The 24,364-nt window shown below is 39.9% G+C and overlaps 2 protein-coding genes across 2 annotated transcripts; one reads left to right on the forward strand and one right to left on the reverse strand.

Annotated features, from left to right (window-relative positions):
• The first annotated feature begins 2,714 nt into the window (after positions 1-2,714).
• rnf208 (ring finger protein 208) lies at positions 2,715-12,187 on the forward strand. Its single transcript, XM_041970941.1, has 2 exons — positions 2,715-3,404; positions 10,037-12,187. Exon 2 carries the CDS (start codon positions 11,051-11,053, stop codon positions 11,825-11,827), a length of 777 nt encoding a protein of 258 aa, XP_041826875.1. The 5' UTR covers positions 2,715-3,404; positions 10,037-11,050; the 3' UTR covers positions 11,828-12,187.
• Positions 12,188-14,660: 2,473 nt separating this feature from the next.
• On the reverse strand, positions 14,661-21,422 carry si:dkey-106l3.7. The gene is made up of 6 exons (XM_041969163.1): positions 20,726-21,422; positions 18,622-18,747; positions 18,280-18,454; positions 18,072-18,154; positions 17,780-17,877; positions 14,661-17,497 (listed from the first exon to the last, which is right to left on the reverse strand). The coding sequence occupies exons 1-6, from the start codon at positions 21,326-21,328 to the stop codon at positions 17,410-17,412; spliced, it is 1,173 nt and encodes a 390-aa protein (XP_041825097.1). The 5' UTR covers positions 21,329-21,422; the 3' UTR covers positions 14,661-17,409.
• Between the last annotated feature and the right edge of the window lie 2,942 nt (positions 21,423-24,364).

Consider the following 24,364-nt stretch of genomic DNA (forward strand, 5'->3'; position numbering starts at 1 on the left):
CCCCGTCCCACCACTGCAAGGCAGCACCAACCACTGGCCACCCATAGCCCCGGACCCAGGCCAGAGACACAGCCCCCTACGACACACGCAGCCCAGAACCCACAAGAAACCAACAAACACCAGCCAGCATCCAACTCCCGAGAATGGCGAGGTTACAGCCCGCCACCACTACCACTAAGTGATGGGACTAATCACAGGGGACCAGAGAGAATGAGATGCATCCAGCTGATGTTATGAGGAGGCAGACATCATCTCATTACTGATGTGTTCTGACAGAAGATTTCTGAACTGATTCAAGCTTAAGTTGTTTTTGTGCTTCCAATTCATGAGAATAATTTTCTTTGTGATACATAAGGCAGTGAAGTGTTAATTTCTACATTATTATCACCCAGGTGACCTAAGCATAGAGTGGTGCAAACTGGAATTGTACATTTGAACCATGTTGGTAAGTCTTAGCTCACCTCAAGCCAGACTTTTTCTACTGGTGCACAAAACCACAGGCCATGCATGTAGTCATCAGGTTTGTTATCTGTGCACTGTGGACAGATGTTAGATGGTGCAAGACATGTGGAACATTTTATTTCCTGTATAATGTGTTCTGTAAATAATTTTATAATGTATAACTTGCAAATTTGGATTTTTAATCATTGTGAGAGGCTTGTCATAGGCTTGAGTTTGTGACACAATGTCATTGGGCATTATCTAAAGATTATCATCTACAAGTTTATCTAACCCTTTGTTGCAGTAGAAATCAGGTGAAACAAATTATAAAATGATCACAAAAATTTATTCAATTTAGGTTTGGTCAATAATTTCTCCTCTATAATAATAACAGTTGGTGTTGTATTATACATCGTCAGAAAGCCTGATTTCCCTTACAGTTCTTGCTTTACAATTTAATGCTATACAGAAGGACAAGAATAGCACTTCTGTAGAATGAATGAGCAACATGGCTAAACATGTGATGGGTAGTGCACCCAAACAACCCTAAGTCCCCTGCAATATTCTCCTGTTGGTGTTCACTCATGTTTTAAGATTCAAGTGCTGCCAGGTGTGTCCCAGTCACAGGTCTATGACTGGCACCTGATTGGCACCTAAATGATTGACAGACATATAAGAATGGGATCCTGGAGCCGGTGGTGATCCCATATCTCCAGAATCTGGGCCATCCTCCAGGATGGGAACACTCTCCACCACAGAGCCATGTTCATCAAAGAGTACCTCCACAAATTTGAAATGGATGATGGAAAGGCCTCAACCCATTTCTTCACTGGGATCAGCTTGGGCATGCTGTACATGCTAGAGTGACCAGCACTACCACACTGGTTGACCTTCAACAATTCCTGGTTGCCATCCTACAGCTAAACTTGACCAGGCTGGTGAGCAGCATGAAGAGGAGGTACCAAGCTGATGAATTGAATTGAATTGAATTTAACCTTTATTTTACCAGGCAGCACATTATGAACAAATTCCTATTTACAATCTTGTCCTTGTCTTTTTTGGGGTTTTTTTTGGGAGAGGATTACCCACATTTTTAGCTGTGGGCAGAAAAAATCCACCAAACACAAATTTTCTCACCTTTTGTGCTAAGTTTATGACAGTTTTAGTTATAGTAGTTATTAGGGGGATTCTAAAGTCAGTGTCCCATCATTGAAAACCTTGCATATTTTTAACAACCAAGGTAATAAAGACATTTTATTTCTCCTTAAATAAACTATTGTTATAATCCATACTGATGAACATGACATTAAGCTATTCCAATGCAGCTCAGGCAATGTCCAGCAATGAAGAAAAAATACACGTAAACATGAGATGCATTTTATTTTCCTACACAATTACACTGCATAAAAATAATGAGTAAAACAAAGAATTGTTTACCAAATAGTGTGAGAAACCTTCACAGCAATACCGAGTACTAAATCAATTTATAGGACTTAGAGTATAGCAAACAGTTTGGTTTCCTAGTTTAAAATTTACGTTATACTTTGCTTCAGTGTTGCGCATTACATTTTGCATTTGATGCTCTTGTTATATAAACATTTGGCTCTTGCATTACTTGAAAATTCAGGACATGTTTTTCGTCCACTTTGATCTCAGGATTACAATATTGGTCAGCATGAAAGCTTTAGCAGAGACAAAACTTATCAAAATCCTAGTTATGCAACAACACTGCATGTATAGAACTGTGATAAGAGCTTAAGATGCTGCTGCCCTTACATTTCTAAATGATCCGATGTTATAAGAACTAATCTCAGCTGAATTAGTCACAGTTTAGCTCGGAGGTCAGAGAAATCCATCCCTGCAAATATGCCTGAGAAACAGAAAGAGATGGATGTGTTTTTCTAAAGCATCCTGCTTCAGACAAAGTTAATTAGTAAGTAAATTTATGTTTCCCATCTCAGATGTGCTGTGCTCTATAGATGACATCTATTTTCATCAGCATCCTGTGTTTCCTGTGCTCCTGGCTGGTGTGCTAAACCATGTGTGCATATGAAGTATGATTCATAGCTTGTTGTTTGTGTGTTTAGATGGGGGTGGGGAATACCGTCCTGATTGGTTGAAATGTTTTCTCTGGCGACGAGCAAACGTGATCCCGCCTGCAGAGGCACTGCAGTGTGTGCTGCAGCGAGAGAGCGCGATAGAGAGAGAGGAGAGAGAGAGGTGGTGTGTATGTTTGAGAGAGAGAGAGGAGGGGGTGGGCAGGCAAAATAAGCCACATGCATAAGGAGGGAGTCAGAAGCGCAGCAGAGACAGAGCGTGTGTGTGCGTGTGTGTGTGTGCATGTATGTGTGAAAACACTGCGCATGTGTGACAGTGAGGCGCACTGACCGAAGCAGACGGTGGAGGAGAAGGAGCAGTAATGAATGGCAGCTGAGAGGTAACAGCAGAGAGGGGAAGAAGGAGAAGAGAGGTTTACCTGAAGACCCAGAAGAAGAGGCAGGCAGACAGAAAAGAAGAAAGAAAAGATCTTCTGGTGAGAGATCAAAAACCTCTGGTTGCCGCATAGACTAAACTGAATCATTTGCGAGAAGAAGCAGGGAAAAGGGGGATGGAGAAAGAGGTACCAGAGGGTGACGCTCAGCCACAGCTTGAAGAAGAAAGAGCAAGGCTGGATGAGTGAAGGACGAGGGTAACAGAGAGGATAAGCGAAGGGGAAAGAAGGATGAGGATGGCAATGAAAGCAGCCTGATGTATCCACCTTGCAACAGCCTCCTCCATCTTACATCTCCTCCATGTTGTTGATGCCTCTAGAATAAAACAGCTAGGAGTAAGCATCCTACCCCCCGATGAGACGTCCCCTGGACAAAGAGGCAAGAGGTTTATCATCACAAAACAGCATTGGAGAGCAGCAGCGAGAAGAAAGCAAGAAAAGACGGAAACAAGACAAGTCCGCAGACACCCAGGTGAGGATGAAACAAGGCTTTGCATCTGTTTCATGGTGAAGACACTGAGGTTTTTCTGGTTTTCACATTCTCTATTTGCATGTTCTGCCAAATGTGGCTCACCTACGCCGCTTTTTGACACACGATTTTGTCTTTCTGTCTCTGTGCGAGCATGACAAAGGTAGAGGTCGCTTTTTGCTTTGAAATTTTAAAGCTGGGATTTGCACGGCTCTTGCATCATGCTGATCCATGTCACATACACACGTATGAATGGAGACACAAATGTAAGCACACAGAGGCACACCTACGTGCCTGCACTGACCATAAACAGTAGGTGGAAACTGTGAGTAGAGCCTAAACGTGTTTGAGTTTGGGTGTTAATGGAGTCTTGAGGGTTTCCTGTCTCCATGACATTTGACAGACCTCTGCACAGACGGGGGGGCGGGGGGGTAACAGAGACAGGGTAAGAACTGCCTGTTCTGTAGTTGTCAGCAACACTGAGCCATCTCCATATTGGCCATCCATTTGCGCTGCAGTTAGAACGCTTGGTACACCATGCTGCGATTGCATAACTGCTGCTTCCGAACGCACCCCTCCCTCATGTGCAGCGCAGCAAGCCGAAGTCTCTCCATCTCACACAGCCCAAATATTTTGACCACCTTGCCTCTGTCTTACACATGATCCCTGTTTGAGCTGAAAACATCAAGATTGTCATCCACCTTAAACCTGCACTTAGACAGCCATAATCAGTTGCCTAATCAATCAAGCCTCTTATTGCTCCTATTCAAGAGCTGGGCACTTGCCGAGCTTTTCTCTCATAAATTTTTGATGAGGCATCCATCAGGAAGAGCGATGGTAGTTATTATTGCTTTTATATTTCTGCATGTGTGCACCTCAGCCTTGTTGCTGTGAGAGCCGAGACGAGAACAAAGAGCACTTGGCTGTAATGAATTGCGAGGCAAAATGGCCGATGTCTGGCATGAATAACAGCAGGTTGAATTATTTAAATCAGCACCTCACCACACACTTACTATGCACTCTTTACCCATGGAATAAAACACAAACATGGGACTGAAGTCATACATTTGACAGATGGGTATAGATGCATCATATGCAGACTTGCATCCAGAGAAAGATATCCAGATGTGTTCAGACACTAGCATGAGCTTCACATCTGCTTGCGATAATTATGGTATATTGGCAGCCAGCAAACATACAGTAAATAAGGGGATTTGGCTTCAGATTTAGCAAAGGTCAGGACGTGTTACGTAATCAAAACACAACATATTCCACACGGATATGGCAGGAGATGTGTCAAGGTTTTTTACGAGCCAGAGTATGAATGTGAATTCAAATCTCAACATAGCTGGCATACTTTGACATACTGCTGGCATGTTGCATAGGGACACAAAGACCAGCACCCTCTGTTCTGTCCAGGTCAACATGCAGACGGAGAGAGATAGCACTGGACAGCAAGAGGAAGAGAAGGACAGAGAGACAGATTTTCAGTGAGAAAATGAGATGGACAGACAGTGAGAGCAACTCATGCGCAGTGTATCTATGACTCATTCAGAACATGGTGCCTTTCTCCTGCACTCCTCTCTGCACAGGTGGACTCTATCTAGTCATGCTGACAGAGCAAAGCTGTGTGTGATTGTACAGGTATGTGCATGGAATACACAAAGGAATACACAAATAGTGGGAGTGCGATTTCAGAGGAATGTTTTAGGTGTGTGGAGCTGTGTGTGTGTTTTCTGCTTTCCATCATGAAGTAGACACATTTAGAAAAATATATATTAGTGTCTCATATCAGCCAGTTATCAGTTTGTTTGTGTGCCTGCAGGAATGTGAAGGGTGGAGCCCTGTATGTGATGGGGAGTTGTCTGAGGGTGAGAATGTTCTAGGTGTGAATGCAGCTCTGTGTGTATTTAATGGTATGAGGAATTTGCTGCTGAAGCAGACTCCTCCGACATCTCTGTGGTCAGCTCTCTTCTCTTCCTCCTCTTGCTTGTGACGATGAGGTCAAATGCCTGCCATGATTTCATTAGAGTAATAATTCCTCTGCTAGATGATCCAGAACTATGTTCACACACAAACACAGTGTCAGGACTGTGAAGTGCTGCTGCAGTTCACTCTGCTTTAATATGGTGGCTCGCTTGAAGATGAACCCCTTACATAACTGAAGCGGGCTCAGTCGATTAGGAGGAGGCTGTGCAAAAGCTGGCCCATCAGCAGGCAGCCTGCATCAGTTATCAGCCCTATGAAAAGTACTTTTCATAGTACTGTCACCAAATTAGTGGGTAATTTTAGCTGTATCATCTTCTCCAGGCTCAAAGGCTCTTCACTCTGTATAGCTGCTTTATCAACTCGACCCTTTCCATTATCAGATTTATTTTTACAAACTGTTTCTATCCTCTAAATGTGTCTGAGCATGCTTTTTATTTTTAACTTTATTATTCAAGCCTAACCTGAGAGCTTACAGTTTCACAGAGCCTTTTTTTAGTCTTTAAGCTTTTTTTAACAACAGCATTTCTAAATTGTCTTCAATATGTCAAAGTATCAAAACCACCTGCCTATTATGGTGTAGGTCCTCCTTAAATAGTTCTGGCTTGTCAGTGCATGAACACGAGACCTCTGCAGGTGTTCTTTGCTCTCTGTCGAAGGCTTATTGAATCCTCTGGGTTGTGGGTTAAGGCCTCTAATTGAAAATCTGAGGATTTTGGAGCCCAGATGAGTAGTTTTGGCACTTCCACAAGTTTTTCAAGATGACCCTCAACAATTATTGCAGTAACAAACGTGTATTTGCCATATTGGCGTGGGTGTAGTTGGTCGGCAGCAACATAAGGATGGGGGGCATGTGTCAAGGTATCACCCACATCATTTCCATGACTCAGGTTTTTCCAATACTGCATTGCATTATAATGCAATTATCAACATCCGACTTAGTCTGTAATTTTATTGTTTCCAATTAAGAATACATGGTCATTGTTTTGTATATTTATGTGGCTCTCAGTTGGTCTAGCACTCATTCATACCCCCCTTTTGGTACTGTTTATAAATCTAATTTAATTTAAATTAAAAATTGAGACCTAAAGTGAAGGAAAACTTTACACTACAATTAAAAAAGTACAGAATACAATTTAAATATGTAATTGTCTTATCAAAAAAAGTGTATAAATATAATGAAAAACATGATAAAGTATATTCACATAAATGAAATTGTACATACAACATTAAAAGGAAAAAAGATTAAAATCTCATCCTATCATTTAAACTTGACTATACTGGGCAGATGTGTCCAAAACGTTTTACTGTTTCTTTTTTTACTAAATGTACTTTATTTTTATTTTTATACACGCATTAAACAACATCAAGGTTGTTTTTTAAAAAATGTCATTATGATATGTCACATATCTTTCTGTATTGATAAAGTAGACATGTATACATTCATAATGACTCTTACTCAGAGATCTCATGCTATTTGCTACATCATATTTGTTTTGCTAACTCCCATCCTTCTGATGGTGTATGAAAGCCTGCTGTGTGTACCCACAGACTGCCAGAGGATGAGAAAGAAACAGGCTATTTTGGGGAAAGTGTTGCAGCGCTGCAGTGCTGTTGGACACATTTGGTGAGATAGGGAGTGATTGATGATATTTTCAGTGATGCTTGCTACCATGTCTGTGTGCCTGGGAGTAAAGATATGTCAACAGATTGATAGAGAAGGGATGAATAAGAGAAACTGCCCAATATGGCTCGGTGCATCATATGCGCTAAAGCACTTCCGCCGGTTGAGAAAGGTGCATCTTCCTCATTCAGTGTGATTCTTCAGCAACGGTTGGGGGCAGGAAACCACTAAGAAGTGCACAGATAAACAAACCATAAATAGAAGCCAGGACCTGTGCTGAGCTGCCTCTCCTCTTGCATTTTTTCCTTTCTCTGTCTCTCCTCATTGCCATGTAGGTCACCTCCTCTGCACAGTTTTTTTTTTTTTTTTTTTTTTTTTCTCCCTAATGAATCATCACTGCCGACAGCCGAGCAGAGAATGAATGACGTGTCATCCTCCCTCTTCTGCTGTTTGATCAAGTTAAAAATGTTCATCTGTACACTTGTTCTTTCTCACAAACCCACTCACAGTATGACACAAACCCTCCATCCAGATTGTAACCTGTTCCTACGCATGTTAGTCGAACCAATGCAGCTCACACGATGACTGTGGATGAGGAGCAGGAAGAATGGAACCACAGCTGTTTCACAATCAGCTGCTCTTACCACACACTGTTACTGTCATTTTTGAGCACAGTTTTCTCTTTAAAGGTATAGTTAAAATGGGAATTTAAATGTACTACAACGTAAACTAAAAGACTTACCTTTGTATCACATTGTTTCAAACATGGCCCTTTACTCACTGCAGAGTTTTGGCAGCAATATTTTTTGACCTTGAGATTAATGTAAACTAAAACAGTTCTTTTGTTTTTGTTTAAGCTGACTTTATCGGAAAAGGAAACCAAGTTATCTAGAAAATCCATCTTTTTTATTATTTTGTACATGAAAATCAGAAACTCTGATATTCTAGTTATCTTGGATTGCAGCGTAACTAATTGATGTAGAAGTAAATCAGAGAAAATAAATATACGGTTTGTTTCTCAGCAATTATGTGGTGGTGTAACAATTAATTTTATAAGAAAATTAAGATATGCTGAAGAAGCTTTTGTTTGTGTGTGAGTGATAGTGATTGGATGGTACAGCTATGTTTTTTTAGCCCACATATTTGCATTCTGTCATTGCATGGAGTCTAAATATCCTTTGTTCAATAACTGTATTAGCCTGACCAATATGGATTTTTTGAGGCCACTGCTGACTCCGATATTTTGTCAGAAAAAAACCTCTGATAACCGATTAATCGGCTGATTAATTAAAATAATATGTTTTTTTTTTATTTAAATTTGCATTGTGAATTTTTCTTTCTATGGATCCATTAATATAGCTACAAGTTTATCTTTAGATTTAAACCATAGGTGTATTCTATATAAAAGCAATATAATGAGTGAAGTTATTTATGCAGCCCTCTGATGCCCTTAACATTAAATCACATTTTCTCTACTCCATTATTTTCTTGGCCATGAAGTCATGACTCACATGACCTATAATAAAAACCAGAGATACTTTTCTCAGATACCAAAACATGTCATCTTTAAGTTGCATTATAAACATATGATGGTCACAAATAGTCTGGCACTTATGTTACTCCACAACAACACCGTGAGTTGCTGTTACAGCCTGAGTCATGTTTTTGTATTTTCTGACAAAGTAAAAATAAGAGTGACATAACATCATAACAGTTGCTGAAGACAAACAATAATATTCATCATTTTAACTTTTCCCCTTCTGAGTTCACATCGCTCCTCCTTAAATGCATCTCAACACACAGCTGATGGAGACTCTCCTTCTGAACTCTTAAATATTTTGTACACGTATGTTTTTTCTGCAGTTACATACTGGCTTTTAAGCAGTTAGCTAACGCTATGCTAGGCTGGCATAACCACAGTAAAGTTACTTCCTGTTTATGTTAGCTATAACTTAGGCTAGGTTAGCACAACTTTAGCAATGCAAAGTTGTGCAACAATGTAATGCAACAATGTAAATGAAAAGCATGACCGACGCAACGCAGCACATGTTGCTATCATGACACATGGCAAGCAGAGTTAAACTGAACCTGGAGACATGTTGAGTCATTTTTGATTTCACAGCATAGTTATAAACGTACCTGTCGTCAAGCTCCGCTATGCTGACCCCTGTGGTGCTGCCTGCCTGTTGCTACTGCTGTAGTTATTGACAGTGGTGAGGACTTGAATGAAATCAGAGCTCCAACTAGTGGAAAATCGGCGTAACGACTTCTTTCTGCGTGACTCCTGACACTTACTGTTTTATGAGAAATTAAGAATATTTTGGCATTTAATTTGCAAAACTCCGGCCAATTATGATAATTTTTAAAAGGGTTATAATCGGCTGATTTAATCGGCCAGCCAATCGATCAGTCAGGCTCTAAACTGTATCTTACTGTATCCCCAAATATTGTGGACAAAACTAAATAGGAAGAAACAAGGGAAGTATGAGCTGGTGGTTGTGCCATCATTGTACAGCTTCACCACTATATATGTATCAGTGCTAAACCAAGTAATTCAATCAACCACTCCATAAAAACAATTTATAAATTAAGAGTACATAAAATCAGTTTCTGACTGAGCAAATGCAATGAAGTACACAAGATGGGTGTACTTAATAAAAGGTTACTCAAACTTCTAAATGAGCTATTCAGTGTCAAACATCCATATTTGAGTCAAGATGGCCAGATTATGCCAGTCTTTGAGGAGACATAGTGTATCCAAGATGCAGCAGGAAATGGGACATTATTTTTTTTTTACCCCATGTGATGCCCTGGCATCTTTTACCATCAGATAAGAATAAAAAGAAACTGATCTCCATACAGATAAACCTGAGGGAATTCCAGTCAGTCTTTCTGAAGTGAGGTATAAATGTCAAAAAAAAAAAAAAAGCTCAATTGTTTTCTCACGTCAAAGAAAGAGGATGCAACTTTATACTTTTTTTATTAATGAAAAATAAAAGCTAAATTTCTTATTCTTTTTTTATAGGTAAATGGACCAAAGATATCCTGAAGAAAGTCACGGATTTGAGAAGATAAGAAGAGAAGACAAGCACAGAGGCATCCATTTAACTGCTATTACTCCCTCTGCCTAGTTTTGAAGACCGTCTGAAACTAAATAAAAAAGATATATAAAACACACTTCACTCCCACATCTGAGGAATTCAAGGAGTCTTTGGAGAAGACTTTGCACCACCGGTCTTGAGCCTTCTCAGTCGGCTCCTAAAAAAGACCTCCTCCCTTCTTATCAACAAGCCAAGGAAACGGGTCACACAAGGTCTCCTGACTAAACTGGACCAAAAGGAGAGGGAAATACTGAAGAGTATTCGATCTTTCTCACACTTTAAAGTCAATAAAGAACACAGCCACAGCCAAAAACAGGAAGTTAAGTGGTTGTTTGGGTGAGTAACACCCAGGCAGAGTACCAGATATAGTCTCAGACAACACCTCTTGGACCTTTCTTAACTGCCTGTAATCAGCTCTATCACACTTTGTGAATTCAGAAATCCAACAACCTGTACTGTATGTATATATGTGAACATTTGTGTGCACACCAGAGTATACTTATTTATATGAGAGAGAACATATCTTAGTGCTAAAGTATTACAGACCCCTGTGTGCTCTGTGGATTGCCATCAGAGAGAGCACAGGTGCATCAACATAAGTAAGTTAAAATAAAAAATTACCTTCAAATTGTCAACACTGATAGTGTAAACTGGACTGTCAAATCATCAGTATAAATTAGTTGTAACAGAAAAAGACCTAAAGACTGCATTGCTCTGGCTGAGCTCTTTTATCAGTTTCCCCCTCATAAAGACTCAGGCTGACTGTGTTACCCACCGAAGGGATTTTTGAAGGAAACATGGAAGTAACCATCCGTCCTCACGTCCCCTCTAATGGCTGATTTCAAAGGAGGAGTCTAATCTTCCTGTGCAGAACTACACAGGGGTGTACAGTGCTGATTAAAGCTACAGCCCCTCTCTTCACTTCCAAAAGAGCGCGAATGTCCTGCCTCAGGCGTCAGCCCATCACCATCCCCATGGACACCGTCAAGATTATCCAATCGGAGAAGTTTCCCAGAGAGTGCCCTGTGCCCGTCACCCAGCCCCGCTATGCCCCGCCACCTAGAGTGGCATGGGATGGCGGCGGTGAAGGTGAAATTATTGTCAATCAGGCCTGCAGCGACCTGACACTGGACATAGCGGGGACTCCCAGGCCGATGGTGTCGCCTCCAGCCCCCATGACGCGCAGGGAGCAGAACTTCCTGGCGCAGCGCAAAACCAGTGCCAATGAAATCTGCTACCACCAGTTCCATTACAAGATGGAAGACGTCATAGTCAACCAATATGTGCTGCGCTCCTCCTCCACCTCCTCCTCCACTTCTTCATCCTCCTCCTCGGGGCCTGTCATGCCCTGCGAGCCCTTGGACTGCCCCACCTGTGGTCACACGTATAACTTTGCTGGAAAGCGTCCACGCATCCTCTCCTGCCTGCACTCGGTGTGTGAGGAGTGCCTGCAGATCCTCTACGAATCCTGTCCCAAGTACAAGTTCATCTCTTGCCCCACATGCCGGCGTGAGACGGTGCTGTTCACTGACTATGGCCTGGCTGCTCTGGCCATCAACACCAGCATTCTGAGCCGCTTGCCCTCTGACCCCAACGGGCCTGTGCAGTGGGGCGGGGACGCCGATCGCAGCTGCTATCAGACTGTGCGTCAATACTGCCAGTCAGCCTGCACCTGCCAGATCGCCAACCCCTTGTCCTCCTGTGGCATCATGTAGACAAGGGGGGCCATTGCAGGCATGACTCGATGCTGCTCCCCACCACCACCACTGTTCTCGTCTATAAGCTAAACCTTTTCTGCCAACTCCCTCCTCTCACACATACAGTAAATAAATCCTTCCATAGATGTTATCTCTCTATATTTAATAGCACAGATGGATGCTGTGTGGGACTAATGGATGCTGGTGGTTCAGTATATAGTAAATAAATGTATTTTATGTATGGACTGGAAACCTATTCACCCTCTCTCGTTTGGTTGGATGTGTTTGTCATGACATCTCTTTACATGGGAATGCCAGGGGAGGTCTGTCTCCCCCACCCAACCTAGGTGAATAAAGATTAAATAAATCAAACAAGAACATATTTGTGGCTGTTTTTGTTCTGTTATACAAATCAATTCCAGTAACAATGTATGAAAATTAAAAGACCAGTGATGCATTTATGTGTTTTGTGTTTTTACATTATCCCTGTTTTTTCCAGCAATGATCAAACTCCGAGAAATGCATAATTTTAACCAACTACTAACAATGTGTTTACTTTTTATCACTTGTAAATTATTAGATTAACCCAGCAGTTCCAAAACGGGGAGGAAGGCCGCCTAGGCAGAGGGGTTGCAGCAAGGTCAAATAAAACTTTTAGTTTTTGGACTGCTAGCAAAACATTGACAAATTTTGTGAAAGTAATGGACAAAAGATGTTGAATCAACAACAAAGATTTTAACAACCCAAAATTTTAAAAGAGAAGAAAATATGATGAGGAATATCTTACCTTTAGGCTTGACATTATTACCGTTGATGAAAAGGGGACCCCACAGAAAAAGTTTGGGAACCACTGCATTAACCCTTTATCCCCAAGTAGTGAGAGAATTATACCTGTCTCAAAAGGAGAGTTGTTATCCTGCGTGACATATCTGAGACAGAGCCTTTCATGAAAGGCAAAACATTTTCATGAAACCAGAAAACTCCAGTTGTCTTTATTCAAGCCTGTAGAATGACATGGATGACTGAGAATCTATACCAATATACCTGAGCCAATATAGAGAATTGTTTCTGCACCAGAGCATAAATTTTTTATTAACTGCACTCATTTCGCATTACAGCAATCCAACTGGGAGCTCATCATTGCAATACCTCAATATCTATCTAGCTCACAAAGCCAGGCATCAAGCTAATGCATAGTTATACTATACCATTATTCCCATTCATCAAGGTCATAAATATTTATCCTATAGGACAGGTGTCTGGACCACAGATAACAGTGCTAGTCTGTTCCATTAAAATAACTTTGTAATGTTAACTACATCAACTGTTTGTAGTCACTTGACCCAATAGGGAGAAATAAACATAACATTAACTAACATTTTATATGGCTATTTTGTTAAAAACAAGCAAAAAAAAAAAAGTTTTATTTTGTCCTAGAGGTGGATATGACCTTTTCCATGAACAATGACCATTTCAGTTTCAATCAAATTATGAACTAGAAGCACTGAGAAAGCGCAGATGTCCGCTTAGCCATAGGGTCAGTCACCTGAGAAAAACCCCAACAGGCCCAACAGCCCACCCGGTACCCCCTACATTTGGCCTTCTGGATCACCAGGTCCAGAATATCAACATGATTCAGGTCAAACAACGTTGTATTATAACAGGGTGGCTGACGTTGGTCCTCGAGCGCCGCAGTCCTGCAGGTTTTCCAAATTTCCCTGCTACAACACACCTGACTTAAACTAATGAGTCATTGTGCAGATCCTTATAGGCTATTGAATCCATTTAATTTGAATCAGGTGTGTTGGAGCACGGACATTTGGAAAATCTGCAGGATTGTGGTTCTCGAGGATGGACGTTGGCCACCCCTGTATTATAACATCTAACATGAGGTTATCCTGTCTTTTTTTGCCAATAATTCTGGGCATTAATGGCAACATTATCTCCATCTCCAAATAGTAAAGAATCCTTGAAAAAATTCCTGGATCCAGACAGTGATCTGGATCACCTCCAAAATGTAATCACTTGTTTTTTTTTATTCTATTCATGACATTTCCTGAAAATTTTTAATTAAAATCCATCCATAACTTTATGAATTATGTTGCTAACAGACAGACAAGCTGACACCACCGAAAACATAATAAAAAAATGAACAGAAGCAGAAAAAATAATGCAGAATAAGCTTTGGCTATGCTTCCACAAATAAATGAGGAAGACTCAAATGGGGGAGATCAGCTCCTCTTACTATAATAGGACCTAGTTAGGAGTATACATCCTTGACAAGATGCCAAGTCAGTATTCATCTTTACTAGAAGATGGCCTGTTGTGGTGTTTTGTAACGTTTTGAACATCCCTACACTGAATGCATGGGTGGACTGGGACAAAAAATATCAGCCCTGCCATTTTGGCCCAGACCAGCTCATAAACGATCATGCACACCACAAATCTTTGAGCTCCCTTAAATATGAATATAAATTGTGCAACTCCTTAAAGCCACTAAAACTAAGCAGTTAGTAAGAATCAGTGAGAGCAGACATGTTAACTACTTCCAAAAAGTGTAATTTGTTAATAAAGTAAAAAAAAAAAATCTATACTCCAGCACTTTGATGGATGTTAGAACAGCATTCATCTCACTGTGTGTTTGATTGAGAAAGAAAATAAAAAGAACAGAGATGGAAACTGTTTAACTGTTTCCAGGTAAAGTGTAGAAAGAGTGTCTCTGTGTCTGGTGCCTGCTCTTCGCTTTGTTATCTGGAGTTTTTTTTTGTTTTTTTTTTTATCATAAGGTCCAAAATTATTGCATTCTCTGGTAGAGAGGCAAACAGCTGCATCAGTATTAACATACGGTATGTCAAGTCAATGTCAAGTTTATTTCTATAGCACATTTATACACAAAGCAATAAAATATGAAAACAAAGGGAGAACATACAAAGGTACAACATAAAAACCCCAATAAAGTGCCTGTACTCAGCCAAAGGCCAAGGTAAACAATCGCATCTTTAGAAAAGATTTAAAGGGGTGAGAAGCTGTGGGGGTTGTTCTCCTGGATCACTGACTGTTACAACCAGGCAAATAGTGGGGAAGGAGGAAGTAACATTAAAGAATGATGTAAAATGGAGTAACCAGGAATTTATTGTTCTATGTGGCAAGTGGAATGTAAACTGACAGAAATACAGGAGGGAAGGGAGGGTGGTGCTACTCAAATCAAAGAAATAAACAAAACAGAATGGCCAGGCTACCTAATTAATATTCAAGCCAACACAAACAAAATCCTAACTGACTGCACTACAAAGTAAACAGCACCATTAACTGAGAGCATAACACAACATACATTAGTGATGTTACACCAAAATCTGTGACCCATCTGAATCTGTGACCACAGGGGGCAACAGTGTACATTTCTCTACATGTATTTCAACCCCCAAGAGTCTCAACAAGGTGGGCAAGCTGTCAGCCAGAACACAGCTGCCACTGAATGAAGGATGTCACGACTTTTTATCTGTGGAGGATGGCCTCAGCAGCAGCAGTTGATCCAGAGGGCAGCGAAGCAGGGAGCAGCTGAGGAAGGTGTGACGTAGTGTAGCCAGTCCCAGCCAGGTGATGACACATGGTGATTTGCATACATGATGGAGTAATTAGTTGACAGCCGTAACACAGTTTTTCCATCTGGGCAGCTTCCTGTCTGACGTGGTGGTCAGTGATCTAGGAGCTCCTCAGGAGACTGTGTTGTCCCCTTTCCTCTTCACCTTATACACCACTGATTTTCAGTGCAACACTGAGTCCTGCCACTGTCAGAAATTCTCTGATGACTCAGCTGTTGATGGGTGTGTGGGAGAGGGAGGGGAGGAAGAGTACAGAGCGCTGGTAGATGGGTTTGTAGTGTGGACTGGCATGAATCACCTGCATCTGAATGTCACCAAGACCAGAGAGATGGTGATAGACTTTCGGAGAAAGGATTACTGTAACTCCACTGAAAATCATGGGGCAGGAGGTGGAGACCTATAAGTACCTGGGAGTGACCATGGACCACAGACTGGACTGGAAATCCAACACAGATAATGTGTACAAGAAGGAGATGAGCAGGCTCTACTTCTTGAGACAGATCCGTCAATGTCTGCAGCAAAATAATGCAAAGTTGCTACTTTTGGGCTTGTTTTCATTGAGCTGGTCACTTGTTTTACTTGTAATATTTGGCTTCCAGGAAGTCAAATGTCACAAGTACTATACTATAAAGTACTATACGGTTACTGTCCACCACTGCTTATTGCATTTCAGAGATTACCTGAAAATTTAATCAAAATCAGTCTATCACTTTTTGAGTTACGTTAATAACAGACAGACAGACGTATGCCGTCAAAAGCATAACCTCCTCCTCGGCGGAGGTAACAAAGCCACTCATTGTTTCAAATTAATGATTGAAAGGACTACTGTTTTGATGCACTAAGTACAGTCATTGTTGGAAGCTGACGTGAGAACATTTAGACAAGATGATAGAAATGTAACACCTGACTGGACAAAATACATCTATTTTTAGGAATAATACCAGCCACCACTGCAGGAATAAAGAGAAATAGTTAAATTAGCATTTCATGAAAGTTTGCAAAGCAATCCTCTGCAGTATTAAACTACATTATACTTCTGCAATGGTTTTATGTTTCAGAACCTCATATCTATGTCCATCTTTCAAAAACAGCCTATAGATTATAGATAGATTATAGATAGATTATCAGTACTGATGGTGTTGAAGGTAAACAATATTTCCAAGATCCAGTACTGGCATCATCAAATTTAGTCATGTTTAATGTTTTGATTGATTTTGAAAGGCATGATTGAGGAAATAGTAACACTGTATACCCCTGAGGTTGTTTCATTTAAGGCAATTAGTAATACAAAAAGTAATAGTAATACAGTTGCTCAAATTCTTTTTACAAAAAAACCCCAAACAAACAAGAAAGCCAATTATTCCAGCCTTTCTGCACATTGTATGTGTATTTGTTTTATGTTGTCTTAATTTGAAACACAAAAAAGAATCAAGAAAATTATCTTAATTTCATATTATAAATAAAATGACTAAAATATATTATAGATTACTATCCTTATGCATGAAAGTGATGCTGTATAATATCAAAATATTCATATTAAGGACAACTGCATTAGAAAACACACACAGAACAATATCAACGTCATGCTTTTGTTTCTGTTGCAGAATTTCATTGAAACAAATTGGTGAAAAATTATGATAACTTATTTTTACATTATTTCCAGTATTATTTACAGATCTACAGCTTTGTGAAAAATAGCTACACATGAAGACCCAGCTGAGCTTTCCACTGCCTTGAATTGCACTCAATGACAAGGCAACAAATTAACATGTTCAAATGTCAACCACTGTTATGGTGGTTGCTTGTTTCGCTCATGTTGGCCCAGTAAACATCTGAAGATCTTGTCCAGGGTGTACCCTGCCTCTCGCCTGAGAGCAGCTGGGATTAATGGATAGAAGTTACTGCATATGAGACTTTAGGAAGACATTTTGAAGGCAGTGCTTTTCTTCTCTTCAAAAAATAACATGTCCGAACATATAGAGAGACACTGCGGCACATTTATACAGGCTGAGTTTTCCTCCTTCCCCTCAACAGCTGGCTGAACCGTCGGCGGGTTGAGTTTCTCTCGGATGAGTGCATCTGTTGGCTTTAGAGATAAAAAATTTATCAGGCAAAGAAGTTGTGGTGGAAAACTGGAGGCACTGTGTGAGCTAGATTTCATGAAAAAAATAAGGACAAATTGTTCAAGAGGAACAGATGCACAGTCTGAAATGAACTCTTAACCAAACCAAAGCTAACATCAGCTCTGAGCCACTGCTTCTAGTCTGGCTGGCTGCCATGTTGGAGCAGCACATCTCCTCAGAGCATCAAATGAGATTAATAATACTGCTCCCTTAGAGGTTACACAGTTATAAATACCATATCTCACCCTTTTGTGTCTGACAGAGCAGACTCCTCCCTTCTCAAAGACCCAAATTTTAGCTTCCAGGATTTTTTTGTTTTTTTCAGCGAATCCTTTGTTAAGTCCTGAAAAGATACAAATATTTTTGTTTCACAAAAACTGAAAAAACATCAAATCTATCTACTGTATATTTACACTGTATATTTCTGAGAAACCTTCCAATAATACATTACATGGCAAATAAAATAAGCTGTTACTATGTGTTTATTGTTAACATACAAATTATGTGGGAAATGTGCTGCTTGTGAATGTACCTCACCTGCTTTTTACAGTCCTCCTCTATCGTATCTAGTTGGTCATGTGTGCTCAGTTGCTGCCCTCTGCAGTTAGCATTTTTCTTTCCTACCAAGCACATGCATAGTCAAACAAGTGATCTATTGCTATACAAGGACAACTACACACACACACACACACAAAAGCCACAAAAGGTATCCAGGAAAGAAGCGGTGACACAGTGAGTGACTCACTTAAATGCATTGTTGCAATAGTTGTGTCTGAGACAGATCTCTGCCGAAAATGTCCGTATTTCCGCTGCTGAGGCTCATTAGAAATGCTTTCTGCATTCTCTGAATTTTCAAGCCATTGACAAGTAGTTTCCTCCTTGTCAGCGTCTGGGGATTTACTCTCACACGTCTCAGGAGCCTTAAAGAAAAATGAAGTGGTGAAAGGAATATTGTTGCTACTGCAAGGCGGAAGCTCATCATCACTGATGTGGTAAATGCGTGCCACATTCATAAACTCTGGGTACCTTGTCAAATCATTAAGTGCATTTTGAAGTTGTCACACAGAAGCGTCATCAAACGACTCACCTGTGTGTCTTGATGTTCCAGCTCTGGGTTGTGCATCTGTCTTGCTATTTCCTCCAGCATTTGACATACCTGTTCCAAGTAGCAGAGCCCAGGACTCAGTTCCTTCTTCTCCCGCACACAAAGGTCCTGCACAGATCGATAAGCAAGAGAAATATTATGTTGTAAACCTTTTAGAAAACATAAGACATAGTCAAAAACTCATGACAACTCCATGGGAAACTGCAAAATGAACAAACCGATTACTGAAAAGGTCAACGAGGTGTCACCTCAGGTCACAACTTCATATAAATAAAGAGTCTCAAATTTATGCATCCCAAAAAGACAGAAAAAGAAAATTAAAAAAAAAAATAAGATGCACAGTAAATTATGTAAAGTGAGCACAACAAAGATATACAAATCCCCATCATAAAATTGTGACAATTATAAAGACTTGCAGTTTTTTTTATGCTGGTTCTTTAAATTCTGGTTATATCATTTTGACATTATTCATTTTCAGAGACCTATGCTGACTCAGAAATGAACAAACTCCTGTCTTAAAAGTGCTCCAGGTTAACAAGGGTTAATAAGTAAGTTCAAACTGAAATGTGACTAATTTACCCTGCAGAGGTGGCTACACAAAGGCACCAAACAAGCAGAATTTAATGTAAACAAGCATCAACTGTAAGAAATCCAAACATACTTTGAGCCACATAATGACAGAAAATATCTGTAAGATTCATAGATAAGACATAAAACAGTCACATCATAATATAGATTATATTTTTATAGTTCTTATGTGTCTCTTTAAGTAAAGATAGCACTTGGAAGGGCAAAATGACAGCCTTTTACTTGTCTGTGTCCAGAATCATAATCTGTAGACATCCATGATTCCTTGAAGGGGGAACTTTGGGACGTGGACAGTTACAGCTGTGACCAACATGAGGCTGAATAACAATCGTTAAAGTGAGGTTTGCAAACTTGGAGCAAGCTGAGTGTTTTCACCTTAAGGTCATCTCTTAATTACTATTTACTTTAAACTTCTGACTTGAAACTGAGTGTTTTAGTTAGCTATTTATTTCATATTGTTTTCTAGTTGAACACATGAATAAAAATAAAAGTTTTTATAGCCCCAGCCTTGGTGTTTAATGATGTTAGCACGTTTGCATGCTCATATTTAATTGTAAATAGAAAGTTAGCATACACTTCATGGTAAATCAGCAGACTTTCTGCTTGCTAACATAATAAAAAGTCAATATAATCACAAAAACAAAGCTGATAATGATATCAAGATATCTATAAACTATGGAAAATGCTACTCTGATTTCTGAACTTGTCCTGTTTTTTAAAGGTGAGTCTCGACCTGTTTAGTGAGAGTAGGCAGATTTGCGTTGCAGTTTCTAACTCAATCATGTGGCCTTTTAACAGTGATGAAAATCACAAAAGCATTTAACTGTTGTTTTGAGAGTTGACGTTACATGACTTATTCTTGCCGCGTTCCTGTCAGTCATTTATCCTTGACCACAACAATACAAAGAATACCTGCACGCAAACACACACACACACACCCAAGATTGATTCGTTAAGAAATATTTAAATGAAAAGACTAAAAGCTATTGTTGCAACAATATGCGCCATCAGGACGAGCTGATTTTAATGCTGGTCTTTTAAGTCACTGGTCATAATCAAAGTGAATTTTCTCAGCTTTCTGCTTTAACTTTCGACACCCCGCAGACTGCTTAACTCCCGCTCATTTTTCCATTGAGTCCTCTGATGCTTGTCACCTTGCCAGACTGGTTTATGATCTATTTTACCAGACATGGACTCATGACAAGTTGTAAGCATCAAAGACTTTCTGCACGGGTAATGACAAGCCTGTCTTAGAGTAGCTATGTTGTGTGGGTGTTGCAACCCTTTAACTAAGAACTCTCTACTAGACTTTCCTTTAACGTTCACAAGCTTGAGCTGTGCAAGACCATGCATGTGACTGTGAGTCATAAACAAGTATGTACTGCTGAAACTTGTCCAAGAGAAACAAAATGGATTTAAGTTCATATTTTAGTGTACCACAATCTCTCCTCAAAGATCTTAAATTCCTAGAAACTGGTTCATGATTAAAGCATCTCACCTCTGATCCCTTTATGTAACAGCCTACGGAAAGTGGACGTCTATGCGTTTCTGACATCTGCTTGGCGACCCGTCTTCTTGGCCCCAAACTTTCTGACCTCTGACGTCTCTCTGACTTTGGTGTGTGCTGTTTAGATGGAAAAGATGCTTGAGGCGGTCGGCTGTGCAGCTCATCTTCACGCTTTAAACGTCTAGAGTTCACCCTTTGTAGTGCTTTTACTACTTTTAGATGCAAGTCGACGGAGACTTCTTCAGCTCTGCTGGCACACAGTCGAGGGGAAGAAGAGGAAGAGGAGGATGTCACAGAAAAGGACGGGAAGGGAGACTGGGATGTTAATCCTGGAGTGAGTTCTTCATTTGGTTCCGTAATCAGATCCACCTCTGCATTATTTGTTGAGACGGAGCAGGATGTAGCAGCACATGGTGTGTCACAGCTGGCTGTCTCAACTCCAGAGTCCACGGATTCTGAACATGGGTTTGTGCTCATGTCAGAAGATGTTGGAGAGTCTTCTGCATTATTTCCAATCCACTCGGATCCAGTACAAGTTCTATCTTTGTTTACCCAAGCCTCCATGAGGTTTCCAAAGCTGCTATATAGATTCATCTCCAAAAAGCCACACCTTTGCCTCTCACACCTCTACTTGCGAACTGCAAAAGGACAAAGGACAAGACACCAGTTTTTGCACCTTACACAGGTGAGCTGATGATGTAAAGTTGAAAACATCCCTTTTGATCCGCCTCCATTCCTTCGACACGCCCCTCTCAAGATCACAGTTTGGAGATGCATGTTGATGCCTGCTCTTTCCTGCTTGTCACTAAATTCTGGGAAAAGAGTCACTCACTTGCACCATTATTTAAAGACTGTGCTTCATCCCCATACTTATTAGATATCCAAAACATAACATCAACAAACGTTGACACAGTCGCATGGATTGTACCTCATACTTTGTGTATCTTACACTGTTTTTCTCAATTAAACTAATCTAAAAAATTACTTTGTGCTTTTCAGAAAAATAGTTATAAACAAAATAGTACTAATATCAAAAACAAAAGGGAAACTTTGACAGTTACCACATACGTGTTTCCCCACAGGCTGAGATGAAGAGAAAACTCACTGCTGTGACCTACAAGCCTCAACATAACAGACATATGATATGGGAGATGTTTTTTAGTGGGCAGACAGTGTTTAGGTATGTGTGTGAAAACTGGGGTTGCAGAGAAACTGCAGTTGTTTCATCACATCAACAAACTAAACAAACCAGGATTTATCTGAGACTGTAAGAATGTGTCGTACGGACACTCCTGTCTCCTGTCTTCATTTATCTGCTCAGCTCAGGTCTTCTGAGCTGATGAACAGGCTCATTCATAACCTTACAGACAGAGAAAGAGACCTCTTATGTAATTTCTCTGGTAGTTGAGGAATACAGGAATTTATATTATTACTAGATGTGAATATTCTGGTGGAAACAGTCTATTTTGAGCCTTTTGACATTGGTAAATTTGATAAATGAATCAATAACCTTCAGCACTGTGGATTTTAATAACAATTTCTTTTTATATTTTAAGTAAGAATTTGTTTGTGTTTTATCTTTTTGTAAGGGTAAAGGCAAAGTGTGTCTTTACATTTTCAGCTGCCTATCATTAGCACATTAAGTACATCAAAACACTGTCATTTTAATTGTTCAACTGGTTTCCTATCCTGAAACCTTGCTCAGTGTGTGCACTCCTATAAGTCCAATAAGTCTGCATATTTCAGATCTGCTCTTAGGTCTGAAAATCACCAGGGGTAGCTGTTTGCTTGTTTCAGCTATATCGATCTATCTGTTTGGGTCATTTCTGTCCCCAGGACATTACACAGATTGACTTTTCAGGTCTGTGTTCATATTAGAAACATTCTTTCAGAGCAAAGCCTGTGGATTAGTTATAGTCCATAACTGAAGCTAAAAGCTTAACAAGTATGATGAGCCCAGATTTAACTTTATGCCATCCTAAGATCTTTTAGGAAAAGTCATAAAAGCACCTCATTCCCCCAATAAAAGAACCACTGCCAGCGTAATGATGTTGCAACATAAGTCAGAGCTTATCAGTAAGCCTCATTCATCATGTGAACAGTTTGGGTTAGGTTGCACAAATATTCAGATTGAAATAATCATGACTGAAAAAAGAGAAAACATTTAAATATGTTGAGTCTTTATTGACATTTATCACACTTAGTCGTACTGCACTTTGGTCAACATGTGTTGTTTTTAAACGTGCTTATAAATAAAGTTGACTTGACAGGGGCTGATTGTCGCTGGGCATTCGAGGAAGCATCCAGAGAAGAGAGATAATAAAACAAAGTGGAGCAGTTTCACAAAATTCCCACATCAAACATTTACTGTTCAGCAAAAGCAAAGAACATGTTTTTCCTAACTTTTCTGTCGGCATTAATATAGTCCTGATACACGGTTCAATACCTGAAACAGCCACAAGATGGCTTGTACCTGTGCAACCGAGCATCAACACTGGGAGACATATTAAAAAAACAACCAACGGCAGAAAACATTCCAAAACTGTATCTTGAACCTGTAAGAAAGTTCATGGAATGTGTAAAGGCAGAATTACTTACCATATGTCTGTAAACTCATGCATCTACAGTAAACTCATGCTGGGAAAAAGCTGAAGTAAATCAAGTTAGTCAAATCAAAAACCTTACTAACAATGTACTACAAAAGGCTGGTGTGTGGAGTGTTTGGAGCTGGTAAGAGTGTTGGTTTTGTTTCACATATTAATGAGAGAAAAGACTGGGCTACTCAGAGGTTGATAGTGACACTCAGTATTAGAAATGGATAGTCTGGATGCACAAGAATGCCCAACAGTCTACAGTAGATATATTATTCACATTTCATGACTGATATCCACCAACAGGAAATACAGAAGAAAGACACAGGCCCTAATCTTTATTATTCCAGAAAGTGCAGGCAATTATGGTCATTGGCCTTTATTTATCTAAGTATTGCTGGAAAAAGGTTAAGGTTCTGATGCATCATTAAATCTTATCTCATAGCTAATATGAGCACAAACAACTGCAGTACAGGGTGTTTTTAAGCTCAGAGTTGTTTATGAGTTCAGTTGTGATGTAGCTAGGTGTTTAAAAAAGTGGACATTTGTGCATCAGTAAAAAATGACTAATATCAATTTCCACTGTGAACATGTATGGCTTTAAAAAAGCATGTAATTTGATCAGCCACAACATTAAAACCACAATTTAGGACCTCTGTGGTTCAGGATTGTTTCATGTGTTTAGTCTAGGATGAGTACAATCCACATTCTTCACATTCTTTATGCAACAAAAAAGTGTCGAATACTGCAGATGCAGACTATAGCAAAAAAAGAAACGGAGAAGAGTAAACATCAGAGTGGCTTTTAATCTCTGGAAAGTTCTGAGAAAAAAACATGTCACAGAGTTGTCTCTGTTAAGCAATTAACTTTGTGTTGTGTTTAATGTGATTGGCTCTGTCTGTAAAGCTGTGGACATACGAGTCCATAATCAGGAAAAATTAAGCTAACTTTGACAGAATTTTAGCTGGTTGTTAAAAATCTTAGAGGCCATGTTTGTAAAGTTGATAGCTAAGTTGCAGCATATCTACCTGGGCTAGCA

The sequence above is a fragment of the Melanotaenia boesemani genome, chromosome 19 (genome assembly GCF_017639745.1).
Source record: "Melanotaenia boesemani isolate fMelBoe1 chromosome 19, fMelBoe1.pri, whole genome shotgun sequence".
NCBI lineage: Eukaryota > Metazoa > Chordata > Actinopteri > Atheriniformes > Melanotaeniidae > Melanotaenia > Melanotaenia boesemani.

What these genes read in the sequence shown, in the direction of transcription:
- rnf208 (XM_041970941.1), top strand. Translation starts at nt 11,051, where the DNA reads ATGTCCTGCCTCAGGCGTCAGCCCATCACCATCCCCATGGACACCGTC.
- si:dkey-106l3.7 (XM_041969163.1), bottom strand. Translation starts at nt 21,328, where the DNA reads ATGAATCTATATAGCAGCTTTGGAAACCTCATGGAGGCTTGGGTAAAC. An exon ending in TATTGCAACAATGCATTTAA is followed by an intron (nt 18,155 to 18,279) that starts GTGAGTCACTCA and finishes TGTGCTTGGTAG; the next exon opens with GAAAGAAAAATGCTAACTGC. An exon ending in AGGAGGACTGTAAAAAGCAG is followed by an intron (nt 17,878 to 18,071) that starts GTGAGGTACATT and finishes GTATCTTTTCAG; the next exon opens with GACTTAACAAAGGATTCGCT.